The sequence below is a fragment of the Elephas maximus genome, chromosome 22 (assembly GCF_024166365.1).
Source record: "Elephas maximus indicus isolate mEleMax1 chromosome 22, mEleMax1 primary haplotype, whole genome shotgun sequence".
Classification (NCBI taxonomy): Eukaryota; Metazoa; Chordata; class Mammalia; order Proboscidea; family Elephantidae; genus Elephas; species Elephas maximus.
This window is the reverse complement of record NC_064840.1, coordinates 24,434,932-24,462,383: the sequence shown is the minus strand read 5'-3', so window position 1 is coordinate 24,462,383 and position 27,452 is coordinate 24,434,932. Positions and strand designations below refer to the sequence as shown.

The 27,452-nt window shown below is 42.4% G+C and overlaps 2 protein-coding genes and 1 long non-coding RNA gene across 15 annotated transcripts in view; 1 reads left to right on the top strand and 2 right to left on the bottom strand.

The window, feature by feature from the left end:
- The window catches only part of PRR14L (proline rich 14 like), an 82,039-nt gene extending 63,642 nt beyond the window's left edge, over positions 1 to 18,397 (bottom strand). For 2 of the 6 annotated variants that reach the window (XM_049865430.1, XM_049865433.1), the window contains exons 1-2: positions 17,973 to 18,317; positions 8,833 to 9,357 (exon numbers count right to left, since the gene is read on the bottom strand). In XM_049865430.1, the coding sequence (XP_049721387.1) occupies positions 8,833 to 9,306 (474 nt within the window). In that variant the 5' untranslated portion in view covers positions 9,307 to 9,357; positions 17,973 to 18,317. Of the gene's footprint in view, positions 1 to 8,832; positions 9,358 to 17,972 lie in introns of those variants that run through there. The other 4 variants (XM_049865431.1, XM_049865434.1, XM_049865435.1 and 1 more) reach the window with 4 other exon arrangements.
- A 1,585-nt stretch (positions 18,398 to 19,982) lies between these two features.
- LOC126065384 (uncharacterized) lies at positions 19,983 to 23,423 on the bottom strand. Its single transcript, XR_007514848.1, has 2 exons — positions 23,345 to 23,423; positions 19,983 to 22,950 (listed from the first exon to the last, which is right to left on the bottom strand). It is a non-coding gene; the product is annotated as an uncharacterized LOC126065384 (long non-coding RNA).
- A 43-nt stretch (positions 23,424 to 23,466) lies between these two features.
- The window catches only part of DEPDC5 (DEP domain containing 5, GATOR1 subcomplex subunit), a 148,360-nt gene continuing 144,374 nt past the window's right edge, over positions 23,467 to 27,452 (top strand). For 7 of the 8 annotated variants that reach the window (XM_049865362.1, XM_049865366.1, XM_049865359.1 and 4 more), the window contains exons 1-2: positions 23,562 to 23,704; positions 24,346 to 24,460. In XM_049865362.1, coding sequence (XP_049721319.1) covers positions 24,403 to 24,460 — 58 coding nt within the window. In that variant the 5' untranslated portion in view covers positions 23,562 to 23,704; positions 24,346 to 24,402. The other variant, XM_049865358.1, reaches the window with a different exon arrangement.

The following is a 27,452-nucleotide window of genomic DNA, read 5'->3' as shown; positions in this document are numbered from 1 at the left end:
GTTACATTATCGCACAAATTTTAGCCCATTACAGCAACAACTCTAAATTCAAATCTCATCTTGTGGATCATCTAAATCAAGTATGGGTGAGACTCTGGGTGTGTTCCATGCTGGGGCAACATTCCTTTACATTTGTGAACCTGTGAGACCTAGAATACAAGTTATCTGCTTCTGAAGTATAATGATGAAACAGGCACAAGGTACACACTTCTATGACAAATGGGAGAAATTGGAAGGAAAGGGATAAAGAGCACCTATCAAGTTCAAGTTCAGAACCCAGCAAAACAAACTACATTAGCTCTGAAGGTTGAAGATAATGCTCTGTTCTTCAGGAGTATCTAGGCAACAGCCCTGCCCTCCAGATTTTGAGTGTTGGTCAAGGTCTCCAGATTATTGGTGGAGGTCACTTGGCCCTGGGTGTCAGTTCAACCAGGACAGCAGTTCTGCTCCCTCAGCTGTGGATAGAACCACTCTCCTAAGGCCCTTTGAGTGGTGTCCCCACCTCTTTGGTCCCTACACAGCTCCGTTCTCTTGGCCTCTGGGCATGATGCCCCTCATTCCACCAGCTCTAGGCAACAGTCCCATCCTCAGGGCCCACCTGAAAGGCAGTCCCACGCTCCAAACCGTGATGGCGAAGATCTGACTCTTTGAAACCTATGGAGGCAGCTCTGCTCCCCATGGTACTCCAACAGTTCTGCTGATCTCTGAACTGTTCCCTGGATGGTGTCTTCCTGTTCTTTGGAGAACGACTGATGTTTGCAACGAAGTTGCTCCATTGGTTTGTTTTCTGCCTATAGAATTCCAGTGGGCAGGCAGCTTTCCTTCATTTTGTACTATCTCTGTCCCTTTCTGTGGCTGAAAAGATCCATCAGTCACAGGCTTAATAGAACAAAACTCTTAAAAGTTTAAGTTGCCACACCCTTGGTGAAAGTTTTTTCAGGACATGTTTCCTCAGTTTGTACAACAAAATTTTCTAAATCTTTAAGTTTGGGTTTCATTTTACACAGTTCATTTTTTAATCTCTCTCTTTCTTCCTGCATCTTACTTTAAGCAGCAAGGAGAAACCACGTTGCTCTTTTAAGATCTTGCTTAGAAATTTCCTCAGCCAAATAGCCAAGTTCATCACTTACAAGTTCTACCTTCCACCGAACATTTGAATGTAATTCAGAGAAGTTCTTTGCCACTGTCTAGAAAGCATCACCCTTTGGGGGACATCTAGGTCTACTGGTATATAAAAGTCTATTAGAAAATGTTCTGCATCCCACTTTGGTGAGTGGCGTCTGGGATCTTAAAAGCTTGCAGGCAGCCATCTAAGATGCACCAATTGGTTCCAACCCACCTGGAGCAGAAGAGAATGAAGAACACCAAAGACAGAAGGAAAATATTAGTCCTAGAGATAAAAGGGCCACACAAACCAGAGCCTCCATCAGCCCGAGAACAGAAGAACTACATGGTGCCTGGCTACCACCAATGACTGCCCTAACAGGGAACACAACAGAGAGTCCCTGATAGAGCAGAAGAAAAGTGTGGTGCAGAACTCAAATTCAGTAAAAAGACCAGACTTAATGGTCTGAGACTAGAGGAACCCCAGAAGACACAGCTCCCGGACTCTCTGTTAACCCAAAACTAAAACCATTCCTAAAGCCAACTCTTCATAGACTGGACTATAAGACATAAAATAATACTTACGAAGAGTGTGCTTCTTAGCTCAAGTGTATACACGAGGCTAAATGGGCAGCTCCTGTCCAGAGGCGGGATGAGAAGGCAGAAAGGGATAGGAGCTGGTTGAATGGACAAGGGAAACCCAGGGTGGAAAGGGGGAGTGTGCTGTCACATTATAGGGATTGCAACTAGGGATGTATAGATTTTTGTATAAGAAATTAACTTGAGCTATAAGCTTTCACCTAAAGCGCACACACAAAAAAGCATCACCTTACCCCCAGTGTCCAATCACATGCTCATTGTTTCCTTTTAAAGCCTCACCAGAAGTAGAGTTAATGTCTACATTTCTAGCAACATCCTGTTCATGACAGCAGAAGCCCTCAATTCTTCCTAAGCCCTTGTCTTAGCTATCCAGTGCTGCTACAACAGAAATTTATTCTCTCACAGTCTAGGAGGTTAGTAGTCCGAATGGAGGACGCTAGCTCCAGGGGAAGGCTTTCTTTCTCTGGCTGCTCTAGGGGAGGGTCTTGACATCAATCTTCCCCTCGGTCTAAGAGTTTTTCAGCACAGGGACCTGAGTTCAAAGGATGCGCTCTGCCCTGGGCTCTTCTTTCCTGGTGGTAGGAGGTCCCTCTCCTCTCTGCTCAATTCTCTCTTTTTTATCTTAAAAGAGATTCAGTCAAGATACAACCTAATCCTACAGATTGTGTCCTGCCTCATTAACACCAGACGGTAGGATTTACAACACATAGGATAATTACAGCAGATCACAAAATGGAGGACAACCACCCAATACTGGGAATCATGGCCTAGCCAAGTTGACACATTTTTGAGGGACATAATTCAATCCATAACAGCCCTTATCAGAACCATCCTTAATGTCCATAATTCTTACCAATAGTCTCATCAAGGAAAACTAGGGCTTTGCTATGAAGCACATCAAGCTTTCTTCAGATTCCCCCCATTACCCAACTCCACATTTTAGGTATTTGTTAGAGAGGCACCCCACTCTCAGTATTAAATTCTTGGTTATCTAGTGGAAATAGAAAAAATACCACAAGTGGGTGGCTTTACAATGAACAGAACTTTATTTTCTCACAGTTTAGGAGGCTGAAAGTCCAAATTCAGGCCACTGGCTCTAGATGAAGGTTTTCTTTGTTGGCTCTGGGGGGAACATCTTGTCTCTCTTTAGCTTCTGTTCCTTGGTGATCTTCATGTGGCGTGGCATCTATATCCCCTCATCTGAGCTTCCCTGCTTTCGTGTCCAATCTGCTGGTTCTGTATCTCTAAAGTGATTGCCTTAAAACACACCCTACAATGGTATGGTCTCATTAACACAGCAAATGAAACTCAATTCCCAAATGGGATTACAGCCACTGGTAAAGGGGTTACGATTTACAATACATATTTTGGGGGGACACGATTCAATCCATTAACAAGCGTCATTTTGTATTTCTCCCTGAATCAGCCATTTCTCCAAGGAGCCTTAGTTCCTTTTTATTAGAAACCAATACCTGGGCGCTATATGGGCTCATTGCTATGGGGTATCAACTGCTTCTGGGACCCATCTCAACCAAGCATGTATTTCTAAATTTGTATGTATTAAAAACTCTAAGTTTATACTGATACCTCCAATTCCAATGCAATACACCACAAGGTTTGTTCTATGTTTCCCTCCTCCATTTGTAATTTCTATGTTTGACAGTGAGAGCCTTGGCTTTCATTATCCACATTATACTTACTCATTTGTTCAATCCTAAAATACACATAAATAGTTTGGGAACTGCTAAGCCATAACTGTAGTTAGTAAATTTGTGAAAAACAAATTTTCTAACTAAAGTACAATACTCGTATATAGTTCTTGTCTTTAGTCTTACAGCATATAGTCAAAATACTGTTGCCCAATGTTAGGTTACTTTTCTTCCTCATTGTGGTTTTACTATTCATTTGTAACACATTTAAATTCATTTGTTATACTTTGTATTCAATTTTGGGTTACCTCCATATCCTGGCTGTCCAGTTATCTACTTTTCCAGTATGTGAGAAATCAACATGGTCTGGATGTCAGAACTACATAAAAAGGTGTACTCTCCTTCTACCCCCATCCCTCTACTCTGGTCCCTTTCCCCCATCCCTTCCCACACACTCCCTATAAGTAACCAATCTCATTAGTTTCTGGTTTATCCTTCTTATGTATGTATGTGGGTGAGTTTTGTACAAGTGAGCAGATTGCTTGTATACTTACTTTCCCTTCTTTCTTAAATGAAAGGGAGGATATTACAGATTTTCCTTTGCTCTTTGCTTTTTTCACTTAAAAGTATATCCTGGTATGCTAAAAGAGTTTAACACAGCAGGCCTGCGACTTCTATCCTTTAAAAAGGCCTGCCTGCCAAGGATGGCCCTTGGCTGGTGTCTGGGAACTTGGATTTTGGGAGGATTCCCACCATTCCCTCCGTAATGAAGTGTCAAGCCTGTACAAACAATTTGGCTTATGCTGAACACCTTCTTTCCTTCTGCAAGTCTGGAATTCTGGTACATGCTGAGCAGAGGGTACCTACGTGACCAACCATTCAATAGCAACCGTGGACGCTGAGTCTCTACCAAGGTTCCCTGCTTGACAACAGTTCACGTAAGTTGTCCTAATTCATTGCTAGAGGAGTTAAGTGTGTGTGACTACGCAAGGATAGGACTCTTGGAAGCTTGTGACTGGTTTCCTCTGCACTTCACCCCATGCCTCTTTTCCCTTTATTGATCTTGCTTTGCATCTTTTTACTGTACATCTTAGCTGAGTAAGATTACATGCTGAGTCCTGTTAGTCTTCCTAGGAAATCATCAAATCTAGAGGTGGTCCTGGCAACCCCTGACACCCCTGAAAACCAATAAGTCTTCACTGTTCATTACAGCTGCAGAGTACTTCATTGTATGAACGTAGCGTAACAATGTGTAATTTGTTCAACGTATCTTCTACGCGTGGACACTTAGGTTGCTTTCAATATTTTCCAATTATAAACATGACAGGAGTCCCTGAGTGGCGCAAATGGTTAAGCGCTGGACTACTAATCAAAAGGTTGGTGGTTCAAACCCACCCAGAGGCACCACTGAAGTAAGGCCTGGCAACCTGCTTCGGAAATGTCACAGCCTTGAAAATCCTACAGAGCAGCTCCATTCTGCATACATGGGGTCACCATGAGTCGAAGCTGACTCAACGGCAACTACCAACAACATAGATATGATTCAAAGAATAACCTTGTCTGTGTATTTTCCATACTGTAGGGGGTAATACCTTCAGGGTAGATTCCTAGAAAGAGAAGTGCTGGGTCAACAGGTCAGGAATTATGTAGTTCTATTAGATGTTGCCAAATTCCTCTTCAGAAGGGTTGTATCAGTTTGCATTTCCACCCGCAATGTAGAAGAATGCCTGTCCCCTCACAACTTTGCTAACCATGTATGTTGTCAAACTTTTTCATTTTCAACATTCTAAGTAAAAAGTGGTATCCCAGGTTGTTTAAATTTGTATTTCTCTAATTATGAGTGAGGATGATCGTCTTTTCATGTTTAAGGACAATGTATACGTACATACATAAATGTATATGCACACGCATATACATACATATTGTAAATTATTCAAGTCTTTTCCTCATTTTTCTATCGGCTTTTGGTCCTTTAGTCCTTAATTCAAGGGTTCTTTATATAGCAGAGATATAAGCCCTTAGGAGCCCTGGTGATGCAATGGTTGAGCGCTTGGGTGCTAACTGAAAGGTTGGCAGCTGGAACCCACCAGCAGCTCCATGGGAGAAAATACATGGAGACCTGCTCCCATAACGACTGCTGTTGTTAGGTGCTGTCAAGTCAGTTCTGACTCACAGTGACCCTACAGGAGAGAGGAGAACTGCCCCATGGAGTTTCCAAGGAACGGCTGATGGATTTGAACTGCCAACCTTTTGGTTAGCAGCCGAGCTCTTAGCCACTACACCACCAGGGCTCCCCAATAAAGATTACAGACTAGGAAATCCTATGGGGCATTTCTACTCTGTCATGTAGGGTTACTATGCATGAGAATCAACTTGATGGCATACAACAACATAAGCCCTTTATCTGTGATGCATGTTGCAAATATTTTCTTCCAACTTGTCCATTGTCTTTTGACTGTGTTTATAGTATCTTGCTAATCTAGCAATTTTTTTTTCAATGTTCCTTTCTGCTTTATTCACAATAGCAAATAAATAGAAACACCCAAAGTGCCCATCAGTAGATGAATGGACAAGCAAACTCTGGTACATACATATAATGGAACATCACACAACCATAAAAAGAATGATGAGTCCACGAAACATTATAACAAGGATGGACCTGGCAGGCGTAATGCTAAGTGAAAGCAGTCAAGCATACAAGGACATATATTGCGTGACCCCTCTTTTATAAGACGACAAGAATTAGACATAGATAGACCAATGTTCATCAGTGGCCATGGTGGGGCAGGGGGAGTGTGCTTTATGTTATAAAGGCCTGTTATTTTTGGTGATGGGAAAAGTGGCACTGAATGTGGATACAGTGAGCACAGCACAACCAAAGAAAGAACAAGTGTTTGAGCACATATGGATGGATATAGGCATATTGGTATATGGGTAGGTACAGGTGTGTTCATAGGTGATAAAAGATAAAGTATCTATAAACTAACCAAAACCAAACCCACTGCTGTCAAGTCAATTCCGATTTATAGCGACCCTATAGGACAGAGCAGAACTGCCCCATAGTCAATCCAGCAATTCTTATCTTAAGGTCCAAGGACAGATTTCAAGGGATCTGAGAACCTTCTGAAACGGTATGTCTGCTTTCCTGAGAGGTGTGCAGCTTTCGGATTTCCAAAGGATTCCGTGACTTCACAATGATGAGGGGTTACTACTGCCCCACGTCTTCCATCAAGCCTAACTGTGCCTAACAGGTACAATTCTGCTTGACAGCCCTGCAAATTCTTCAAGACTTCTCTCATTCCGCTTGGTTTTTTTCTTTCCTAAGTCAGATACCCAGTGACCTGGCCTCCAAAGGTGTATTTGAGGTTGTATCGCTAATGTGTGACTTCTTATCCATGAATGTGTATTCCTGATTTTCTATACTCCTCTCACATGGGACACTGAGAGGAGACTACGATCTTCTAGGCTATCATCACAAAACAGAGCTCAAACATCACTCTCAGCCCAGGTAAAACTTCTGTTAATGCATATTAAGAGTAAACTGGTTCTTGGCAGCCACGCTACAGTCAATTCTAACTGACCAAATAAAATCTGTAGGTCTTCCATTTCCCCATATGTACTTCTGCCTCACTCCCACTCCCATGTTAAGTTTACTTTTTGGTACCATGTATAGAATCGTAATTAACTCTAGCAGAGTGCGATGGAGAAAGGGGATGTGTAAAAAAGAACAGGGAGATAGTCATCTTCTAGTTCTTAGGCTGGGTGATACACGTACATGTGTGTGTTCATTATTATACTTTATAACTTAAAAAATATTACACATACTTTTACTTTATATCAAATGTTACCTTAAGAAATGTTTCATCTTGTTAGACTCGACTCACAGTATCAAGAAGTCAAGAACTTTTGCATCCTGAACCTATTTTATTTATTCAACTATTTGTATCCTTAAGGGTAGGTCACCACAATATAAGATCTAATAAGATATCATGTTCAACTGTTCCTGTAAATGCTTCATTCATTCCTAATTAGAGTCAATGTACAAAGCCTACTAATAATAATCAACGGTACTATATGCAGCTTGTGTAAAGAAATGATGTATTTATCAAGTGGGGAATGGATCCTAGACCAGGAAACCCAAAGAACATGAATATATCAGTGGGTCTAGAGCAGGGGCTGGCAACCCAGAGGCCAGGGTCAGCCACCTTTTGTTACAAGTAGTTTTACTGGAACATAACCAGTCATTCATTTACAGGTTGTCTACAGCTGCTTTCTTATTACAACAGCAGAACTGAGTAGTTCCAACAGAGACCACATGGTGTGCAGACTAAAATATTTATATGGTCATTTTCATAAAAAGTTTGCCAATCAAACTAAACAAGTATAGCTGAATGAGTAAAGAATATTTGCTTTGAGCATTACACTCTCTTAAAGAATTATCTATATGACATTAAAGTGACAATACTATCTCTAACAAATAGATGAGTGGTTTATGGGGCAGTGAGTCTAAGTCAATGGTGGTGAAATAATATGTGGAGAGGAAGCAAGAATGGTGACACAACGTGAAGAATGTAATCAATGCCATTGAACTGTACACGTAGAAACTGGTGAATGGACGTATGATCTGCTGTGCAAATTTTCACCAGAAAAAAAAAAAGTTTGCCAGCCCTTGGTCTAGGGCACCATTCAGGGAACAGAATGTGTCTTCTTGTTCACTGGGCAGGTATATTCTTTTAGGGATTTGGGTCCATCAGGGTGTCACAACTCACTAACCATGAGTTTCACTTAACTAACCCCTTGTACTTGAATTTCAGGCTGAGAGAAATTAGATTTTCCACATACATTTGTCTACAGGGAGAAGGCATGCTTGCCCAGCCAATGTGATCATTTCTACCAAATAACTACTGCATTTTACATTATGTATTAATACAACAGGCTTTCTGACTTATACTTCGGTCTCTCATGAGGTGGGTTAGCACAGTCAATCCTTTGGAGACTATCATGTCTAACATACTGAAAAATAAGAGTCAAGTTTCTGGATTGGCAAAGATAAGGACCAGCTCCTAAAATATGGTGATCCCCCTAGGGTACTGACCCTTTGAAAGCCTCCCTCAAAGACATCGCGTTCCACCCTAACTATGATACTCCCAAAATTAAGGGATGAGCACACATCATTTCCTAACACCTGATGCTGAACTACCACAGGACTACAACAAAGAGACTCAACATTCCACATACTGTAGCTGATTCTGAGAAGTAACACTTTCTCATTAGATCAGCACTTCCTCTCTTCAACAGTCTAATGCAACACAAATGTTTAAAAGATCATCGAGAGTCAGCATCAAAACCAGTATTTTGGAAATGTTTAAAAAATACATCATAAGCTACCTGTCAGCACCTGTATTTCATAATGTGAAGAATTACTTTGGAAAGTTGTCATTCACACTCAACTCATCTGAATCAAGATCTCATTTCTTACCTGCCTTAGGCTGATCTTTCCTTCAGCAGCTGTGGAATGTTGACTCTGGTCTTCCTTTGCTCCCTCACAGAGGTCTCTTACAATTTCTTCCTGGTTCCCTCGATCTCTGAAGACCTTTAGCTCCATGTTTTTGGTTTTCTCTTCCCTATCCAAGATGCCAGAAGCCACAGAGCCTCCTGCTGTGGAGTCCACCAGCCCACACCACCCAGGCTCACCCCCATCATCCAAGGTCTCAGGGTTTTCTTCACAACAACTTTCCACATGAGTCCTCTGCTGCTCCAAGGGCAGTGTCCTACTCTGACTTATAAGCGCCCCTGAGGCTCCGGGATTTACATCTGGAATCCCACTTGGCTCAGAGTCAGCATGAAGCTCTTTGGAGACACTCACTGGGAGTTCAGAGTATACTTCCTCTACCACTGCAGACATGGAGGAATCAAGTGGAACTGGCTGAGTCTCTACTCCGGATGACAGCATTAGGGCAGACGTAGATTATGGAGTCAAGTCTTTTACATCAAACGGTTCACCCTGACACAAATCAAAGGAAGGGATAAAAGTTTAAAACCTTGACAGGGTAGAAGAAAGCGCTCTAAGCTCTAACTGACTAAAATAAGGAAAATTACACCTCAAATGCCAGCATTACCTGGTACCTTGTACTGTTAATTTCTCCTTAATAGACTGTGAATTTGTGAAAAGTAAATACCTTAAACTTTTAATAGGTATCTGTCTGATCTCAATTCAAATACTGCCTTATAAACAATTCTCAATTTAAATCTAAAGGGCCAGCAAAGTAGACAGGAAGAAAAAAGCCCCATTGCCGTCAAGTTGATTCCAACTCACGGTGACCCTAGAGGACAGAGTACAACTGCCTCACAGGGTTTTCAATGAGTGCCTGGTGGATTCGGACTTTCGACCGGTTGGTTAGTGGAGCCATAGCTCTTAACTAGTACGTCACTAGGGTTTCCAGATGGAAATAAGGTATGTCTAAATATTCAGGGATAGACGTGACATAAAACAAAGATGCTGTTTTTATTTGTTTTCTGGGCATGAATTTACCTGTTTTGTTCACTGCTATATCCAAAATGTCTAGATTACCCGACTCATAGCAGGCAAAAAATATAGCAGGCAGGCACTCAGTAAATACTTGCTGAATGAATACAAACTAAGGAACTCTGAAGAATCTGACACACTGACTTTTCCTCAAGAAATATTTTCTCTTTGAAGGATATAGAAAAAATATAACTCCATTCCTTTTCTGCTTTCCAAACACTTGAGCTACAGCTACGCAGTCTAGCACAAGACACTACTACAACAGCTCTTTAGCAGAATCATTCTTTTATTTGACATCTTGAGATTTTCCAAGTGCTTTCATGCATACTTCTCATTTGATGCTCAGGACAACCTTGTGAGCTAAACAGGGCAGCTATCATTCTATTATAGACACTGACACCACACCTGACGAGGTTAAAAGTAACCTTTCTAAAATATTACATGGTTATCTGAGAGAAAAGAGGGGGCGTAAAAAGCTTCCACTGTGTTTCATTTCTTCCACTGAGTGGTGGAAACACAGGTTATTTGATGAAATACTTACATCTAAGTAGTTCATAATACTACATTATTTAAGTAGCTAATACACGCTGACACAGCTAGAGAATGGTACACCCAGGACCAGGGTCTCCAGGTCAGCAACTCTTCCATTTTAGTCTACCAAATTTGTGCAGTTTTCAGAACAAAATCCACTTTAACTTGTCAAAGACAGAAACTGGCTACCCAAAAAAGATACTGCTTGGTTTTTATTCTTGATGTTTTCTTAACCCTAACCATGAGAAGAAAGAGGATGAGAAATATTCAGCAGCTCAGAGGTCAAAACGAGGATTTATCGGAGGTATGGATTTCAAACCCCTTTGGCCAAAATGCACACAGAAAGAGATTTTTAAGAAAGCCAGCCAATTTCTACTCCTACCACTTCCTAATGTTCACCCCCCCCCATAAACACAAGTAAAATTACATACAAATAAAATCCATTTCTGGGTACCAAACTGTTTTAACTGTTGAGATGCTTTACCTCCTTACTAGCGACCACAATCAGATTGCTAAGGGACAGAGTGGGAGGGAACCTCTAACACACCATATAAATCTTTACAACTCAGTTCTCCCAGTTCCCATTTTATTCCTCCCCTGATTATCTGGGGAAGCCCACAGGTATTACTTACACAAAAGGCAGACGCTCTGCTCCCAAGTCAAGAAGCACAGAGCTCCTTGAATACTCCTGGATTTATCATCTTTCTTCCCTGTACAGAAGGTCCCATCTGCTGTGCTATCCGGACTGAAGCTGGGGGCTAAGGAAGGGGAAGATGAGAGGTCCTTCTGTTTTGGACTATTTTGCCTTTCTCCTGGTTTTCTAATCTGCGGTGGACCTCACATCATGTTCCTAATGCTTTCATTCACTGGGTGTCCTTGATGCTTTTAAGCAGTCCTCCCCAAAAGGTAAAAAGATGTAAAGCTACACTATAACTTAAATACTAGAAATTATAGGAAATCAGATTGCTGGTCTATAAAATTTAGGAAAGTCAGGAGTGCTGATAAAATGAATCCAAAAAATTGTGGTATACGTAGGCCCCGGGTTAAGAACATCCTAGTCAAGTACCACCTGTAGTTACCCTTGTAAAGCCTATTAGGTTAAAAATTTGAGGTACATACAATGGTTTGTAATAACAAACAGGAGCTACTTTGTGACGTGCGTCAAAACTTCATCATTATTATTATGTTAAAAATGTTTTAGAGTATCTGGAAGTATTTCTTTAACGTTTTTAGTGCATAGAAAGAACAGAACAGTTCATAGAGAGATACACTATATATTAAAATAAACATTTGACTAACCGATGTTAGATACCAATGGTACCTGACTTAGGAACAGAACACACTTGTAACCCGGGGGGCTGCCTGTATATAGGAATATGGTAAGGATCAGGTAAAACTCTATGTGAAGGCATTTCATAAACAGTGCTGCACTGAAGATGTTAAGAGGACAAGAGAAATGCATTCTTTTAGAGCTATCATCCCCCCAATCCCCTCTAGCTCCTGGAAAGCGTCTGGGGGCACTTCAGATTGTAGGCCATTTTTTGGTGTGTTATGTGGGGGGCGGCAGAGGTAAACTGGAATTACTATTTGATGACAAAAAGTGGAAATGATCAATTTTAATTTGGTTTAGCTTCTGTTTCGCAGCAACATACTCAATCCAGTTTTTGGTCTTTGCACCACAAACAAGACCGGAGCGAATATGTGCAGGAAAGGTTTATTGTAAAAGTACAGGCTTGTCTATGGTGATCCGCTCCTTGGGGGTCTCTGCCACTTGTGCTCAGCTCTTCTTCCCCTGCCCACCAGAGGTGGTGTTCTCCAAAGTCTAATCCTTGACAATCTTCCCATTTTAGGCTTTGCTTGCTTGGCGACCTCACCTACTACTAGAGCCTCTTTGCTATAAGGACGACTCAAAACTGTCCCTTGCAGCATAGAGTTAACATATGGCCCAGCAATTCCACATCTAGGTATATATGTAAGAGAAATGAAAACATTATGTCCACACAGAAGCTTGGATAGAAATGCTGACAACAGCATTATCCACAATAGCTAGAGTGGAAACAACCCAAATGTCTATCAGCTGACGAATGGGTAACAAAATGTGGCATATTCGTACAACTGAATAGTATTTGGCACAAAAAAGGAATGAAGTACTGATTCATGCTACAACATGGATGAACCTTGAAAACATTACACTAAGTGAAAGAAGCTAGTCACAAGTGGCCACATACCATATGATTTATGTAAAATACCCAGAATAGGCAAGTAGCCCTGCTGGCCCAATAGGTAAGCACTCGGCTGCTAACCAAAAGGTTGGTGGTCAAACCTACCCAGTGGCTTTGCAGGAGAAAAGACATGATGATCTCCTCCCATAAAGATTTAAAAAAAAAAAAAAAATTTTTTTTTTTTTTTAAATAAAGATTACAACCTAGAAAACCCTATGGAGCAGTTCTACTCTGTCACTTTGGGTTGCTGTGAGTCGAAAATCAACTCAACGCCTAATAACACAAAGATGAAAAGCAGGTTATCTAGGGCTGGGATACGGAGTAGCTGCTAACAGGCACTAAAATGTTCTAATAAAAATGTCCTAAAACTGTAGTAATGGTTGTACAACTCTGTGACTATATGAAAAGCCAATGAATTGTACAATTTCAATTCATGAATTGTATGGTATGATATATTTTTTTATTCTTGTTCAAAGTATACACGGCAAAACATACACCAATTCAGGTTTTACATGAACAATTGATTACATTCAAGTTGTGCAACCATTCTCTCCCTTCTTTTCTAAATTGTTCCTTCCCCATTAACATGAACTCACTGTGCCCTAAGCTTCTTTTCAGTCGCTTGTTGTCAATTTGATTCCATACAGTTCTTCAAAAAAGCACGATGCTCAAGGCAAATCAAATATTCTTTACTAAATAAGCTAACTCCTTGTTTGATTTTAAGATTCAGGGTATATTTTTGGTTTAAGGCTCAAAAATTATCTCAGGGCAACAGCCTCAATGCCTCCAGAAAGTCTGGACTGTGAATTATTTCTTAAGAAAGCTGTTAAAGGAGCCCTGGTGGCACAGAGGTTAAGAGCTACAGCTGCTAACCAAAAAGTCAGCAGTTCAAAGCCACCAGCTACTCCTTGGAAACCCTATGGGGCAGTTCTACTCTGTCCTATAGGGTTGCTATGAGTTCGAATTGACTCTACGGCAACGGGTTTGGTTTTTTGGTAAAGCTGTTAAAAACAAAACAAGTTTTCATCCCCAACCTTTATCTCAAAAACCTTTCTCTGACCTATATTTCACTCACGAAGATGGCACCCCCAAAACTTAACATGTCTAAAACAGAACCCATTTAATCCAATGAATAGTTGAGTCTTACCCCGTTGCTGTTGAGTCAATCCAAACTCATAGCGACCATACAGGACAGAGAACTACCCCATAGGGGTTCTAAGGAGAGGCAGATGGATTCAAATTGCCAACCTTTTTGTTAGCGGCTGTAGCACTTAATCACTATGCCACCTTACTACATACAAAAACAGCTGTGAGAAACAAGGATAGGTACGATGCCCTCAGTAAACTTGTTTATTCTTTATCCTTTTGCCTCACCCGGCAATGGTACCATCATTATCCTATAGCTCAGACCTGAACTCCAGATATAACCATATCTGACCTTCCACCCAGCATTCAAGTTAGCACTTATAGCTTATAAACTCAACTCCTGTAGTGTCTATAATAAATCCCACTCCTTTCCACTCCCACTATCCTAGTTCAAGACTTCATTCCAAATGCTGCTCAACACAGGGTCACATACCAATACATGTTTACTAAACATCTTTATGATGAATAGTCAATATTGATTTTCCTTCAGGGAAAACAGTGCTGTTACTTTCCCTATGTCTGCATGTACCCTGTAAATTGGCCTTGGCCAAACGGAATTTTAAAGCTTTGGTCATTGAAAGGTAACTTTCAATTTACAAAAGCCAAACACCACAAGTCTATCATCTCTTGATACTCTTGTCTGGTAAAGACAAGAATTTTCAACCTGTAAAACAACTAAGTACACTGGCTGGGGAAGCCAAACAGACTACCACATCTTTCTCCTGTGGAGAGGCTGGTGGGTTCAAATCGATGACTTTTGGGTTAGCGGCCAAGCACTTAACTACTACACCAAGGGTCTTAACCTTAGAGTAACCAACCAACCAACCTGTTGCTGTTGAGTCGATTCCGACTCAGAGACCCTATAGCCTTGAGTCAAACCAAAAAAACCAAACCTAGTGCCGTCGAGTGGATTCCGACTCATAGCAACCCTATAGGACAGAGTAGAACTGCACCACAGTTTCCAAGGAGCGCCCGGCGGATTCGAACTGCCAACCCCTTTGGTTAGCAGCTGTAGCACTTAACCACTATGCCACCAGGGTTTCCAATAGCCTCGAGTAGCAAATTAAAATTATCTTCAGCTCACTAGCTCACATCACCAAACTCTTCTGCCTCCCAATTAAGCCACTTATCGAAATATCGGTAATACCACAAAACTGCAGTAACAGCAAAATTTGAACAAGAAATTCAAGTTTTTCAAAATGAGATTTTGGATACAACAGAGCAATTAAAAATGATGGCGTAGAAATACATCTTACTAGAAAACTCCCTGGGGTATTTTATTAAACTATAAAAACTCAGGGCTCTTTTTGGAAAAACATATATGCACATAGGAAAAATGTTTGTAATAATATACACCAGATAGTAACAGTATTACCCTGGGTGATGGCATCATGAATGACTTATCCGTATATTATACTTCTGTTTTTATAAACTTATAAATATATTTATATGGAAAAAAAAATTGAAACATTATTTCCCAATACTCAAATACATAATAATAAAGAATAACAGGTAAAAGTATTATCCCTCAGCTCTCTGATTCAAACCATAAAATTTTCTACATCAATGCTAAATAAATGTGAAGAAAAGGGAGAGTGAATAACACATGCTTATAAGGTATTAGGCAGGAACTTACAGCTTAGTCCTCACTAATGATTTACAACCAGCCTATTGGGTTAGAACACTGGATAATCATCTAGTCTGAGGTATAAGCAAGAAATAAACCAGCTGCTAATGGCTTATCATCTTTACCATAACATATGTAAGAAGTAGATTGCTTAGAGAATGAGTTTAGTAATAGTTACAGCCAATATAAAGTAAAATTCTTCCAGTAAAGGAAGAGATTCTTTTGAATTGAGAGCAATTATCTTAACAATCTTTCTCTTTCAAATGCAGAAGCAGTACAATGAAGCAGTCTAATTGCTGGTCTTTAAGTCCAGGAGGCCAGGGTCCCATTTAGTAGCTGCATAGTCTTGAGTGTGTCACTTAACTTTTCTGAGCTTGTTTTTCACAGGTAAAATGAATTGTTAAAACAATCTCAAAGGGTTCTGCCACCCATAAAAATCCTAGGACTCTAAATTATAATTTTCCTATTTCTCTTTGTCTAAGTAAAGAACACCTACAAACACCAACAATGGTGGGGCAGAGCTCAGACTAATCCCCTCATTGCAAGTATTCAAGGGCATCTGTGGTAATTTAAGAACACTTTACATACAAGAAAAAAAAAAGGAAACCTTTTCTTTTGTTTGTTGCCAGGTAACTTTGCAGTGTTAATTCTGATTCCACCAAATAACAAAAACATGAAAAAAGAAAAAAACTGTCAGTGGAAGATGAACACTGCAGGTCTCAATCTCATTACATTTCATAGTCTTAAAAACCTGAAAAAGTGGCAACTTTTACTTTAGTTGCTCAAACACTCTCCAAAACACGAATTCTGGAGGTACAAAATTTATAGCAACAAAGAAAAAATGGGGGGGGGGGAGAGGAATCAAACAAAGAAAGAAAACAGCAGAGCAGAAAACCATGTGCCCCAATAACCCCAAGTCTGAAGGTCTTTTCTCCATTTAATCCCAATGCAAAGAGCCTGCTCTTAAATGAAAAGAGTAACAGTTAATTACACTGAGTGTTGCCTCACTTGTGTCAAGAACAATACTCACAATAACAATCAGGCCCTGAGAAGTTCACAACACTCCTTTCACCTTGAGAAAGGGGCTTTCTTTTCCAAAGATTCAGACACTGTAGCCCATCCCTCCACGAGGAAATTTGGTGAAGGGACCTCTTCTTGGGGGACAGAGAAAGCAGACTCTTAACACAAGATCTCTAGACAAACTGAAAGTGGGGCAAAGAAGCCAATATGCTAAACAACACCCAGTTCGTCAACATGGAGTGTGCAGGAAACCGGGAAAGTATCAAGCACTGTTTCCCTTTTCCTCCCTTCATGAGCATGCAGAAAAGGGTTCCTGTGCTTCCACACAGGGAGTGAGACGGTGGTAATGCTCCTTACGTCTACTGACAAAGACTCTGCATAAAAAATGTTTATTTCTTTTTCAAAGGAAGAGGAGAAAGGAAACCATTTTTAACACAACACTCTAAACACACAGGAGGAAAGAGTCCTCTTTTCAAAGGTATAGAGAGGGAAAAGTCTTGTTTTTCTTGAGAGCAAGAGAAGGGAAGAAGTTGGAATCTCCCTCTTTCAGGGAATGTGCAGATACATGGAAGCTTCTGTCACTGAAGTAACTAAGAGAAGTTACTCAGGATGAAGTGATCGCTTCTGTAGACAAAGGAAAGGCTGGCTTCTGGCATCAGGTCTCCCTCTCAAAAGTACAGGACTGTTTCCAAAAGCAAAGTCTTTTTTTAAATTATTTTATTAAGTGAGGGCACTTGACAAAATTTGGTGAGTGAAGTGGGTTAGGATCCTTGTGGAGTAGAAGTGTCTATTTCTTTACCTGGGAGAAAAGGCCTAGTCCTCCTGGATGGGCTGAATACAAGTAATGGGGTGGGGGTGGAAGGAGCCATGCATAAAAAAATCCACTTCTTTGTGCAAGATACTAACTTTAAAAATAATAATAACAAAAATAGCATTAGCAACAACTTACCAAAGATTACTATGTAGGAAGCACTTACATAAATTCTCCCTTAGCCTTCATGGCCATTCTGTGAGAAGCATACCCAACTTAAGAGATGGGTTAAACGAGACTGAGAGAGATGAAACAATTAGTAAAGGTCACAAAAATGGAAAGTGTAAGACACAGGACTGCAACTACCTCACTCCAAAAGCCGTGCTCATTACACACCAAGACACTTGAGGGAAGAGTTGAGAGGCTCCCTCTGTGGACATAACTGAGCAAGGGGAGAGGCTGCCCTCCAATCGCATAAATTCAGAGTCTTCCTCTATCTTGGGGTAAAGGTGAAAAATAAAGAAGGAAAAGTAGGTCTCTCTTCCACAGGGCAGGAAGATTCCTTTCAGGCAAGTTGAGAATCTCCCTCTTCACCTGCGGGGCGCTGACCAAAGGGAGGAAAGGTCTTGTTTGGGGGTTATCCCTTACTCCTCCTTAAAGCAAGTTCATAATCCCGCTCTCGCACCCTGGGAACGAGTCTGTCTCTGCTGACAATCGAACCGGAACTGGGGAAGAGCGTACACCCAGGACAAGGGGCGTCGTCCTCCCCGAGAAGTTGGGGGATCCCTTGCCGTACCGAGGTTGAAGAGGAGTCTCTCTTCCCTGTCGGGGCCATGACCTGGAGAAGCCGTTTCCCCCTCGCGACGCGGCGCCTGGTCTCCTGCCTCTCCCCGGGTCGCTCCGCCGCCCGCAGCGCAGCCTCCACTCCCTTCGGCGCTCCGAGAAGGCTGGGGGCCCAGGCTCCCCTTCAGCCTGCACCGCTGGGTGCAGGTTCCCCTCAGGGCGGGGTGGCTATGCCCGAAGCCTTCCCGCCCCCCGGCCTCTTACCCTGAGGCCTGCTCCGCGGCCCACGCTCGCCCCGCCAGCCCGGCCTCTGCAGCCCCGCAGCCCTGCGCCGCCAAGTCTACCAAAGCCTACGGAGCCGTGAGAGCCGGGGGGCGCTCTGGCCGCCGCCGCCTCTTCGTCTCTATAGTCCCTGCACTTCCTCATCCGGGGCCCGAGCCAGCCATGCGGGCTCGCCTAAGCCCCGCCTCCGCCCGGCGCGCGCGCAGTCCCGGGGCGGCTCTTCCCGAATCAGGCCTCCCGCTCTGAGCTGGCCCCAGCAGCTTGTCGAAGGAAACATCCTGTGTGACCTCGCTTCCGCTGAACCCAGTGTCTGTCTCCACCATCCTCTGCCTGTTCCAATCCACCATTTTTCTGGCCTGGACGGCTGCGACGCTTAGGGGCCTTCCTGCTTCCACTCTGGCAGCCCGAAATCTTTTCATAACTGGAATCTTTTAGGTCGTGCCCTCCCCGTCTTCTGATGGCTCAATCTGAACAGCACCCCTGTTTCACTGTTACAGCACCTCGTTTTAATTTCTTCATGGTTTTAACTCTAGCCGAAAATGTCGTGTTTCATCCCTATTAAGTTATTTATTGTCTGTCCCCTCCCACCCTTGTCTATTTTGTTCTTCACTTTATGCTCACCTCAATGTCTGGCACAAGTGAGCATTCAAGAGACTTGAAGGAAGGAAAAATGTTTGCCCAGGAGGGAAGTGAGGCGGTCCAGAGAATGGAAGCAACTTGCCGGAAATGGCAAAGCTTTGTCCTAATAATAAAATCGGTACCTTGTTGGGGTTAATCAATCTAGCCGAGTAAGAGAGCTAGGGTTGGGTTGGAGGTTTGGGGGAAATTTTTAATCTCTCTCCTCACTTCAGGATATCTTTGAGCCCGTCGATATATGGACCATCTTGACTGAGATATTGGCTTTCTAAGCTTTAGTTAGGGTTGGAGATGTACAAACCCATAAAATGCCAAAAAAAAAAAAAAAAGCCCATTGCCATCGAGTCCATTCTGACTCATAGTTACCCTATAGGGCAGAGTAGAGCTGCCCCATAGAGATTCCGAGGAGTGCCTGGTGGATTCAAACCGCCCACCTTTTTGTTAGCCAAGGTAGCACTTAACCACTACACCACCAGGGTTTCCATGCAAACCCTATTTCTACAGCCTGTCTTGTCGCTGGGTGGAAACCCCAGATTCTACTCAGCGCAATTGTCTCAGCCAATAAACAAGAGACTGAGGTGGGAGAGTAGAAAAACACCTTTATTTTGTCGGGCAAGGAAAAGAACAGCCTGCCAAGACTGCTCTGTGAGGGCAAGAGGGAAGGCTGTTTTTAAGAGGTTTACGAGTAGGAAGTTCATACAAGTTACATCAACATTCTTAATCATACTACGCAGGTGCAACAGGGTTTACATATAACTTCATGCATCACGTGTTCAGAAAACTCCACCCAGAGGTGGGGAAGTTACTATGCATAGGTCTAAAAGGTTATCCTGAATATCAACATGGCTCCTAAACTGGTTTCTGCCAATTTCCTCTAGTTTTGAGCAGCAGTTAAGGAAAGGGGAACCAGGGTTTTAATGTAAAGCTTAAGGCCAAGCAAGCTGATTGAGGCAGTGGAATTTTTCGCACCTGGGGGCCTCTGTCTTATTATGAATAATGTACAGTTTTTATATAAACTAGGATTTTCTAATACAGATGCTATTGGACTGAATAAACTAGATATTCATTTTAAACCCATTCCTAAGTTTTCAGTATCCATATCTTCAAGTACTTTATCAGGCAACCGCGTGCCTAAAACAGAAGGTCTGAGAAACTTTTTTGTGTGAAATATGAGATTTTATACTCAAAAGGATTGAGAAGTAGTGGCTGAGTTTGAAGAGTCCTGGGCTGGAGGTAAGAAGACCTGGATTTATTTCAAATCAATTTCATTCCATGTTTAATGAGCATCTACTATGTGCAATGCACCACAGGCCCTGGCAGACAGCTTTGGTTTCCATGGGACTTACAGTCATGGCTGTTCCTTTTTTTTCTAATTGTGGTAAGATACGTAAGAAAAAATTTTGTTTTTTAACCATTTTTAAGTATACAATTCAGTGACATTACTTTTCACCATCTTGTGTAACCCTTACTGCTGCCTACTTTCAAAAAATTTTCACCCCTTAAACAGAAACTCAGTATCCCTTAAGCAATAACTCCACATTCCTCCCTCCCCTCAGTCCCTGGTAACCACTAATAAACTTTGGTCTCTATGCATTTGCCTATTCTAGATATTTAATATAAGTGGGATCATATATTTGTCCTTTTGTGTCTGACATTTCATTCAGCACAATGTTTTCAAGGTCAGCCATGTGATACATAGTATACAACTTCATGTCTCTTTATGGCTGAGTAATATTCCAACTTATGCATATACCACACACTTTGTTTATTCATACATCTGTTGATGGACATTTCAATTGTTTCCACCTTCTGGCTATTATGAATAGTGTTGCAGTGAAGATTGACGTGTCCATTTGCAATCCTGCTTTTAATTCTTTCAGGTACATACCTAGGATTGGGATTTCTGGGCCTACAGGAATTCTGTTAACTTTTTGCGGAACTGTTCAACTGTTTTCAATAGGAGCTATAATATTTTACATTCCTACCAGCAAGGCACAAGGGTTCCTATTTCTCTGCATCTTGAGGAACATTTGTTTCCCTTTTTTGTTTCTACTATCACAGCCATCCTAGCGGGGGTAAAGTGGTATCTTATTATGGTTTGACTTGCATTTCCTTAGTGACTAATGATGTTGACCATTTTTTCATGTGCTTGTTGGCCACTTGATTATCTTCTTTGGTGAAATGTCTATTCAGTTTCTTTGCCCATGTTTTGATTGAGTTGTTTGTTTTGTTGTTGTTGAGTTGTAGCAGTTCTTTATATATTCTGGATATTAGATCCTTATCAGATATATGATTAACAAATATTTTTTCCCAATCCATAGGTTTGTCCCTTTACTTTGTTTTTAAATTTCTTTGATGCACAAAAGTTTTTAATTTTAATGAAGTCCAATTTATTTCTTCTTCTGTTGTTTGTGCTTTTGGTGTCATAGCTGAGAATCCATTGCCCAAGCAATGTCCTGAAGCATTATCCCTATGTTTTCTTCTAACAGTTATTTGGTTTTGTTTCTTATATTTAGGCCCTTGACCCATTTTGAGTTGATTTTCATGTATGCTGTGAGGCATGGGTCTAACTTCATTCTTTGATTCTGGAAATCCCATTGTCCCAACACCATTTGTTGAACAGACTATTCTTTTCCTATTGAATGGAGTTGGCACCCTTGTCAAAAGTCAGTTGGCCAAAGATGTTTGGGCTTATTTCTGGGCTCTCAATTCTACTCCTATTCTTTGTTAAAAATAATAAAAACTCACTGGAATTTGAACATAAGGTTTATTCTGGGCAGTTATTCTATACACATGTAGGGAGGCCATTTTGAGTCCCTAAAAAGCAAATGGCTGAAGAAGCCAGGTACAATGGGGCTTATAAAGAAGAGGGAGAAATATAGAAGTTTAGTCATTGGGTAATTTTAACCTGATCGATTGAGCACTGCCTTCCCCCTTTGCTGAGATCAACTGTTACCAGTTTACTTCTGGCCTGGCTGGTAGTAATTTGGCCCTCAACCCACTCACAGCCATGAGGTTTTTTAAGATTTAAATTAGGAGGCCATGATTTGACAACTATCCTTTTCTAGCAACCCACCAAACCAATCCCACTGCCGTCGAGTCGATTCCTATTCATAGCGGCCCTGTAGGACATAGTAGAACTGCCCCATAGAGTTTCCAAGGAGTGTCTAGCGGATTTGAACTGCCGACCTCTTGGTTAGCAGCCGTAGCTCTCCTTTTCTAGGAAGATAAGCAAATTTACATTGCTAGAGAGCAAATTCTGGCAGGCTTTTGCAGTTTTGGTTAGGTTTTTTATGGTTAATATTTCATTTTGTGGATAAGAAAAACCTTGAAATCAAAGAAAGATGTCTGTCAGGTGAGGGCACTCTAAAATGAGGTGTTTGGCATGTGTAGGAATGACTGATTTAGGTCTGAATCAAAGCTCCATTTTTCGAACCAAATTTTAGTTTTTTCTAAGTCCTCATTTCTGACTTCTTAAGAATATCCACTGCTATTTTGTCACTTCTGACTCATAGAGACCCCCAAAGGGTTTCCAAGGCTATCTTTACAAAAGTAGACTGCCACATCTTTCTCCTGCAGAGCCGCTGGTGGTTTTCAGCTGCTGACCAGTCGAGTCCTTTAACCACTGGACAACTAGGCCTCCTTTTCTTAAGAATATTTTATATACAGCCTGTGTCTTAGTTATCTAGTGCTGCTATAACAATACCACAAGTGGATGGTTCATGAGCTTCCCCATTGAAAAATAAACCCTCAAGTTCCTCTGTGGTATGCGATGCTTGTGTGTGGGTTTTTTTTCTTTCAATATTTCTGCTTCTACACTTTTCAAAATCAAGAGATTTCCTGAAAACCATAGGTCAATTAGGTGCTTCTGGCAACTTGTCAGGAGCCCTTGGCAAGAGTCAGGCACAGCCTACCCAGCTTTGAGTTTCTCCCTGAAGAATGATGTCCCAGCCGTCATTAGACCGAGTGTGTGATACGAAGATGCTAGTTAATACTCAGCCGGTCTTACTAGAGTCAGGATCCACTCATGCTTCCTTCCTAGGAATTCTGTCTCCACAGCCTCAGTTCCCCACCTGTGAAATAATGATAGTATCTTTTTGAACCACCTATTAGAGATATGCTGATTACATAAAAATGTATGTCAAAACTATGGTCGCTGAAACGTCATTTGGGATTTGGAAGGTTTTGTAAAGCCCCCCCCCAAGTGGAAACGTCCCAGCAGGTGCCATCACGCTACGTCACATGGGATTAGTCCTCTGCATTTTACCAAAGTCCTCTCAGGAACACTTTTTGGGCTTCGCAGTAGCCCTGACGGTGGTCAATTTCGTTTATAGACCAGGAAGCTGAAGCTCAGCGAGATCTCGGGAGGCTCGCCCGAGTCTCCCCAGCTGGGGATCATAAAGTCTGAAACGCAGCACCAGACCACGGTTCCCTTCGGAAACGTCTGGAAAGTAAAGGATTTCCTACCGGGCGGCGAGCAGCTGCTCCGCAAGCGCGAAACGAGCGGCGGCGACTCGAGCGGCACGCAACGCCCCGCCCCCCCGCGAGCCCCGGATGAGGAAGTGGCGCGGTCATCGAGACGAAGCGGAGGCCGGGCCGGAGCGGCCCGGGACTGGTGGGCGGGAAGGGGGCCGGGCCCCGGGGCGGAGCCACCGGGGCGGCGCGGGTTCTCAGGTGAGCGCTCCGCGGTCCGTGCAGGCCAGCCGGCGCCTCGGGCTCGGGGGAGGAAGCAGAGCGGGCGGTGGGGTCGTGGGGTCGTGGGCCCGGCGCCCCGAGGAGGCGCGCGGGATCCGGTGATTGTCTGGCCCGCGAGGCCCCGGAGCCACGGTGAGTGGAAGCCACCCCGGGAGCGGGCTCGGGGTCGTGCGGGAGGGGGTTGCAGCCGGGGTTCGAGTCGGCCCCTCTTGGAGCCTTGGCGACCTTTGCCGTGACATGTGGGAGTGGGGGGCAGTGGGGAGGCAGGCGTGTCCGCTAAGCCTTTATACAAATGGAGGTTCGGAGAACGAACCCCTGCCAGCCTCCTTCACAGTCGCCTTGCCCAGGACATTGACGGCGAAACGTTTAACAGTGGACGTGCCTCTTAGTCTCTGAGTGACCTTGGGCGAGTCCCTTGCCCATTCTGGCCCTCACTTTCCTCATCCACAGAACATCTGAATATTTTTAATATTCAGATGCTCTCGGTTTAGATGGAGACAAGATCCACTCACTGCAAGTCTTCTCTTTAGGTGTGTGTTAGAATGTCATCTTGGAGGTTGGGCTAGACACTGGCCCGAATTCCTCTTAGTTCCCAGATTCTGGGGTCCTGTTTGTTCTGGTATTTGTTCTCCATCCCTCCTTGTAATTGGAGGAGTGATTTTATCCAGGGGTTGGTGCTGCCTCTCAGCTGAATATTTCCACTGGACCCACATCAGAGCAGTTGCAAGGAAAAATTTGACATTCCAGCCTTTTTGTTTGTGTATCAATGGCAGGGAGGCAAGATGACTTCTCTCCCCCTGGATTGGAACAGCTGAAGGAAACAATACAAGATGAGAACAACGAAAGTCTACAAACTTGTCATCCACAAGAAGGGCTTTGGGGGCAGTGGTCAGTATTGATCTTTGTGAGTTGTGTAAATTGCCTGGGATTCTGGTGTGTCTGTTGCTTTGAAAACTACACACTGACTCGTGACAATTGGGGCTACATAGGCAACTTAACTGAGGGAAGCAGCAAGCATATTACAGTGATGGGAAGGGCAGTCAGACTAGAGAACACAGGTCCTTTCTGAAAGCATTCACATTCGGACTTTGAAGAAACCATTCATTCATTTAATTGTTTTGTTTACTACATATTCACCATATATATTTTGTAAAATTTCAGTCCAGTACTGGTGTGAAAGATAACAGAAAATAAAGTGGCATTTATTTTCACATTTAGTGAGAGAGAAGTAGTGTAGGTGTGCACAAGACAGAGTTGATCACAGTGTGAACTACTGCCTGGCTCCCAAGCATGGTGAGAAGGGGCAGGATGCAGCATGTTGTCCTGCACGAAACTGTGAGTTGGGAAAACCAGCATCTGAGGGCCAGTCCTGACTCTAACTTTTCCTGTCACCCTGGGCAAGCCAAGCCCCTCATTTGTCTTAGCTGCAAACTCAGGGGCTTTGGAGTAGTTTCTGTATTTCTCTTAGCACTGGGAGTCTATGAATCCGCACGATAGGAAGGTACATAGTACCGAACCAAAACCAAACCCATTGCTATTGGGCCGATTCCAACTCATAGTGACCCTGTTGGACATGATAAAACTTCTCCATAGGGTTTCCAAGGCTGTAATCTTTATGTAAGCAAACTGGCACATCTTTCTCCCGTGGAGTGGCTGGTGGGTTCAAACTGCCGACCGTTTGATTAGCAGCCAAGCACTTCACCACTGTACCACCAAAGCTCCTTAGGGACTTGGTAATATGGTGTAGCTTTAACTTTTCCTTGTGTCTTACAATCTTCTTTGCTTCAGAAATGGGAATTACCAACACGATATGGTAGCTTCTATATCATAGGGTGTTGTGAGGATTAAGTAAGGTGATTCACGTAAAGTGTTTTGCAGAGTGCAGGGCTCGTCCTTAATAAATGTAGCTGTTGTAATTACTGGGACAAAGATATATCAGTGTTGCTATATTTAAAACCCAATTTCTGCTAAAATGTAGTCTGTCGTCAACACTATACTTTGTATGTTGTTGATGCTGCCTAAACATCTGTGGAGTAGAATTGAAGAGATGGCAGAAATAATTCTTGGCAGAGGGACAGATACAAAGTTACAGTATATACAGTGTCACTGTACAGTTCATATTTCATGTTTACAAGACAAATGTAGCTGGGTGCTATACCCAGTCTTTTGCGGGACTGGACTATAAAGAAAATAAAAATACAACTAACTTATATGTTAGGTTTATACCTGTGCCAAACATAAAATGAATACAAGGTCCCTTGTCCCTAAGGAACTCTGAACTTGATGAAAGAGACAGACATGCAATAAGGAAATGATAAAATGAAGCAGAATGAAATATGTGCTTAGGGAGCTTAATTCAGACTATGGAGGTTAGGGGAAGGCGTCACAGAAGATTTGGGATAAAACCATCAATGGAAACAATATACCAAATAAAATTTGGAATTTACCCATTGCTTTGCTTTACAAGACTGAATTTTTGTTGGGTATTCATTTTATGAGCCCTTTTTTTTGGTGGCACAGTGGTTAAGCGCTTGGCTGCTAACCAAAAAATCAGTGGTTTGAACCTACTAGCCACTCTGCAGGAGGAGGATATGGCCATCTGCTTCCATAAAGATTACAGCCTTGGAAACCCTATGGGCTGTCCTCCTCTGTCCTGTAGTGTGGCTATGAGTTGGAATTGACTTGACAGCAACACGTTTTTATCTTTTTTATTGGTTATGTTAAGGTCCCTGAGTGGTGGGGAAACCCTGATGGTGTAGTGGTTAAGTGCCACAGCTGCTAACCAAAAGGTCAGCAGTTTGAATCCACCAGGCACTCCTTGGAAACTATGGGGCAGTTCTGCTGTGTCCTATAGGGTCACTGTGAGTTGGCATCAACTTGATGGCAATGGGTTGGGTCCTTTTTTTTTCTGAGGTGGGGAAAATGGTTTGTGCTGGACTGCTAATGTAAAGGTTGGTGGTTCAGATCCACCCAGTGGTACCACAAAAGAAAGGCCTGGTGATCTGCTTCTGTAAAGATTACAGTCAAGGAAACTCTATAGAGTAGTTCTACTCTGTAACACATGGGGTCGCCATAAGTTGAAATTGACTTGATGACAACAGATTTTTCTGTTTTGCTTTGTTTGTTTTATTATGTTTTAAATCTGGATATACTTATTTGTTGTGCTTTTAGCATAATTGAAGGCCATGTTTTGCTTCTAAAATTAACATAGAATAAATCATTTCATCTTTATGGTTTTCAGTTTGGTATATTTGAAAGAGTTCCCTCTTACCTCTAGGGTGGTGAGGGGATAAACGTATTAAACTTCCCTATATTTTGTTAAGCGTCTCATTGGACCCTAACGTGAACTGATACTTGAAGTTTTTCCCTGGTCAGGTGCTGCCCTTCAAAGATCAGGCAGTTTTATTTGGCTTGATTTTTATAACATGTAAGAAGTTGTGGGTTTCAGGTAAAAGAGCCCTGGACTAGTTGGTAGTTGGTTGATTCTGCCTGTGCTGTTACTAGCTGTCCTCCCTTAGGCAAGTCACTTTATCTACTAGATTATTTCCTTGACTTCTGTTAAATCCGAAGATTTATTGTGAGGGCCATCTTAAAATGGTATTTTGGGTAGTTCTTTTGAACACTGTACTTACGTAAAGGATTGTACTGTGACTGTGGGACCCAGACTGTTTTGTTGGTATCTTGGCATATGCCAGGTACACAGTGTTTGAGGGAGTCAAGGGCTCCCCTGGGAGGCATAATTCTCGGAGACCAAGGTCTGCTTTTTCACTGGAAGCAGTGGAGTAGTAGAAATACCATGAGCTCTGGAGACAAGGCACCTGAGTGCTGTCCCCCTCAGCTACTTACTAGCTTGTAGTCCTGTGAAAATCTTTTAGTTGTT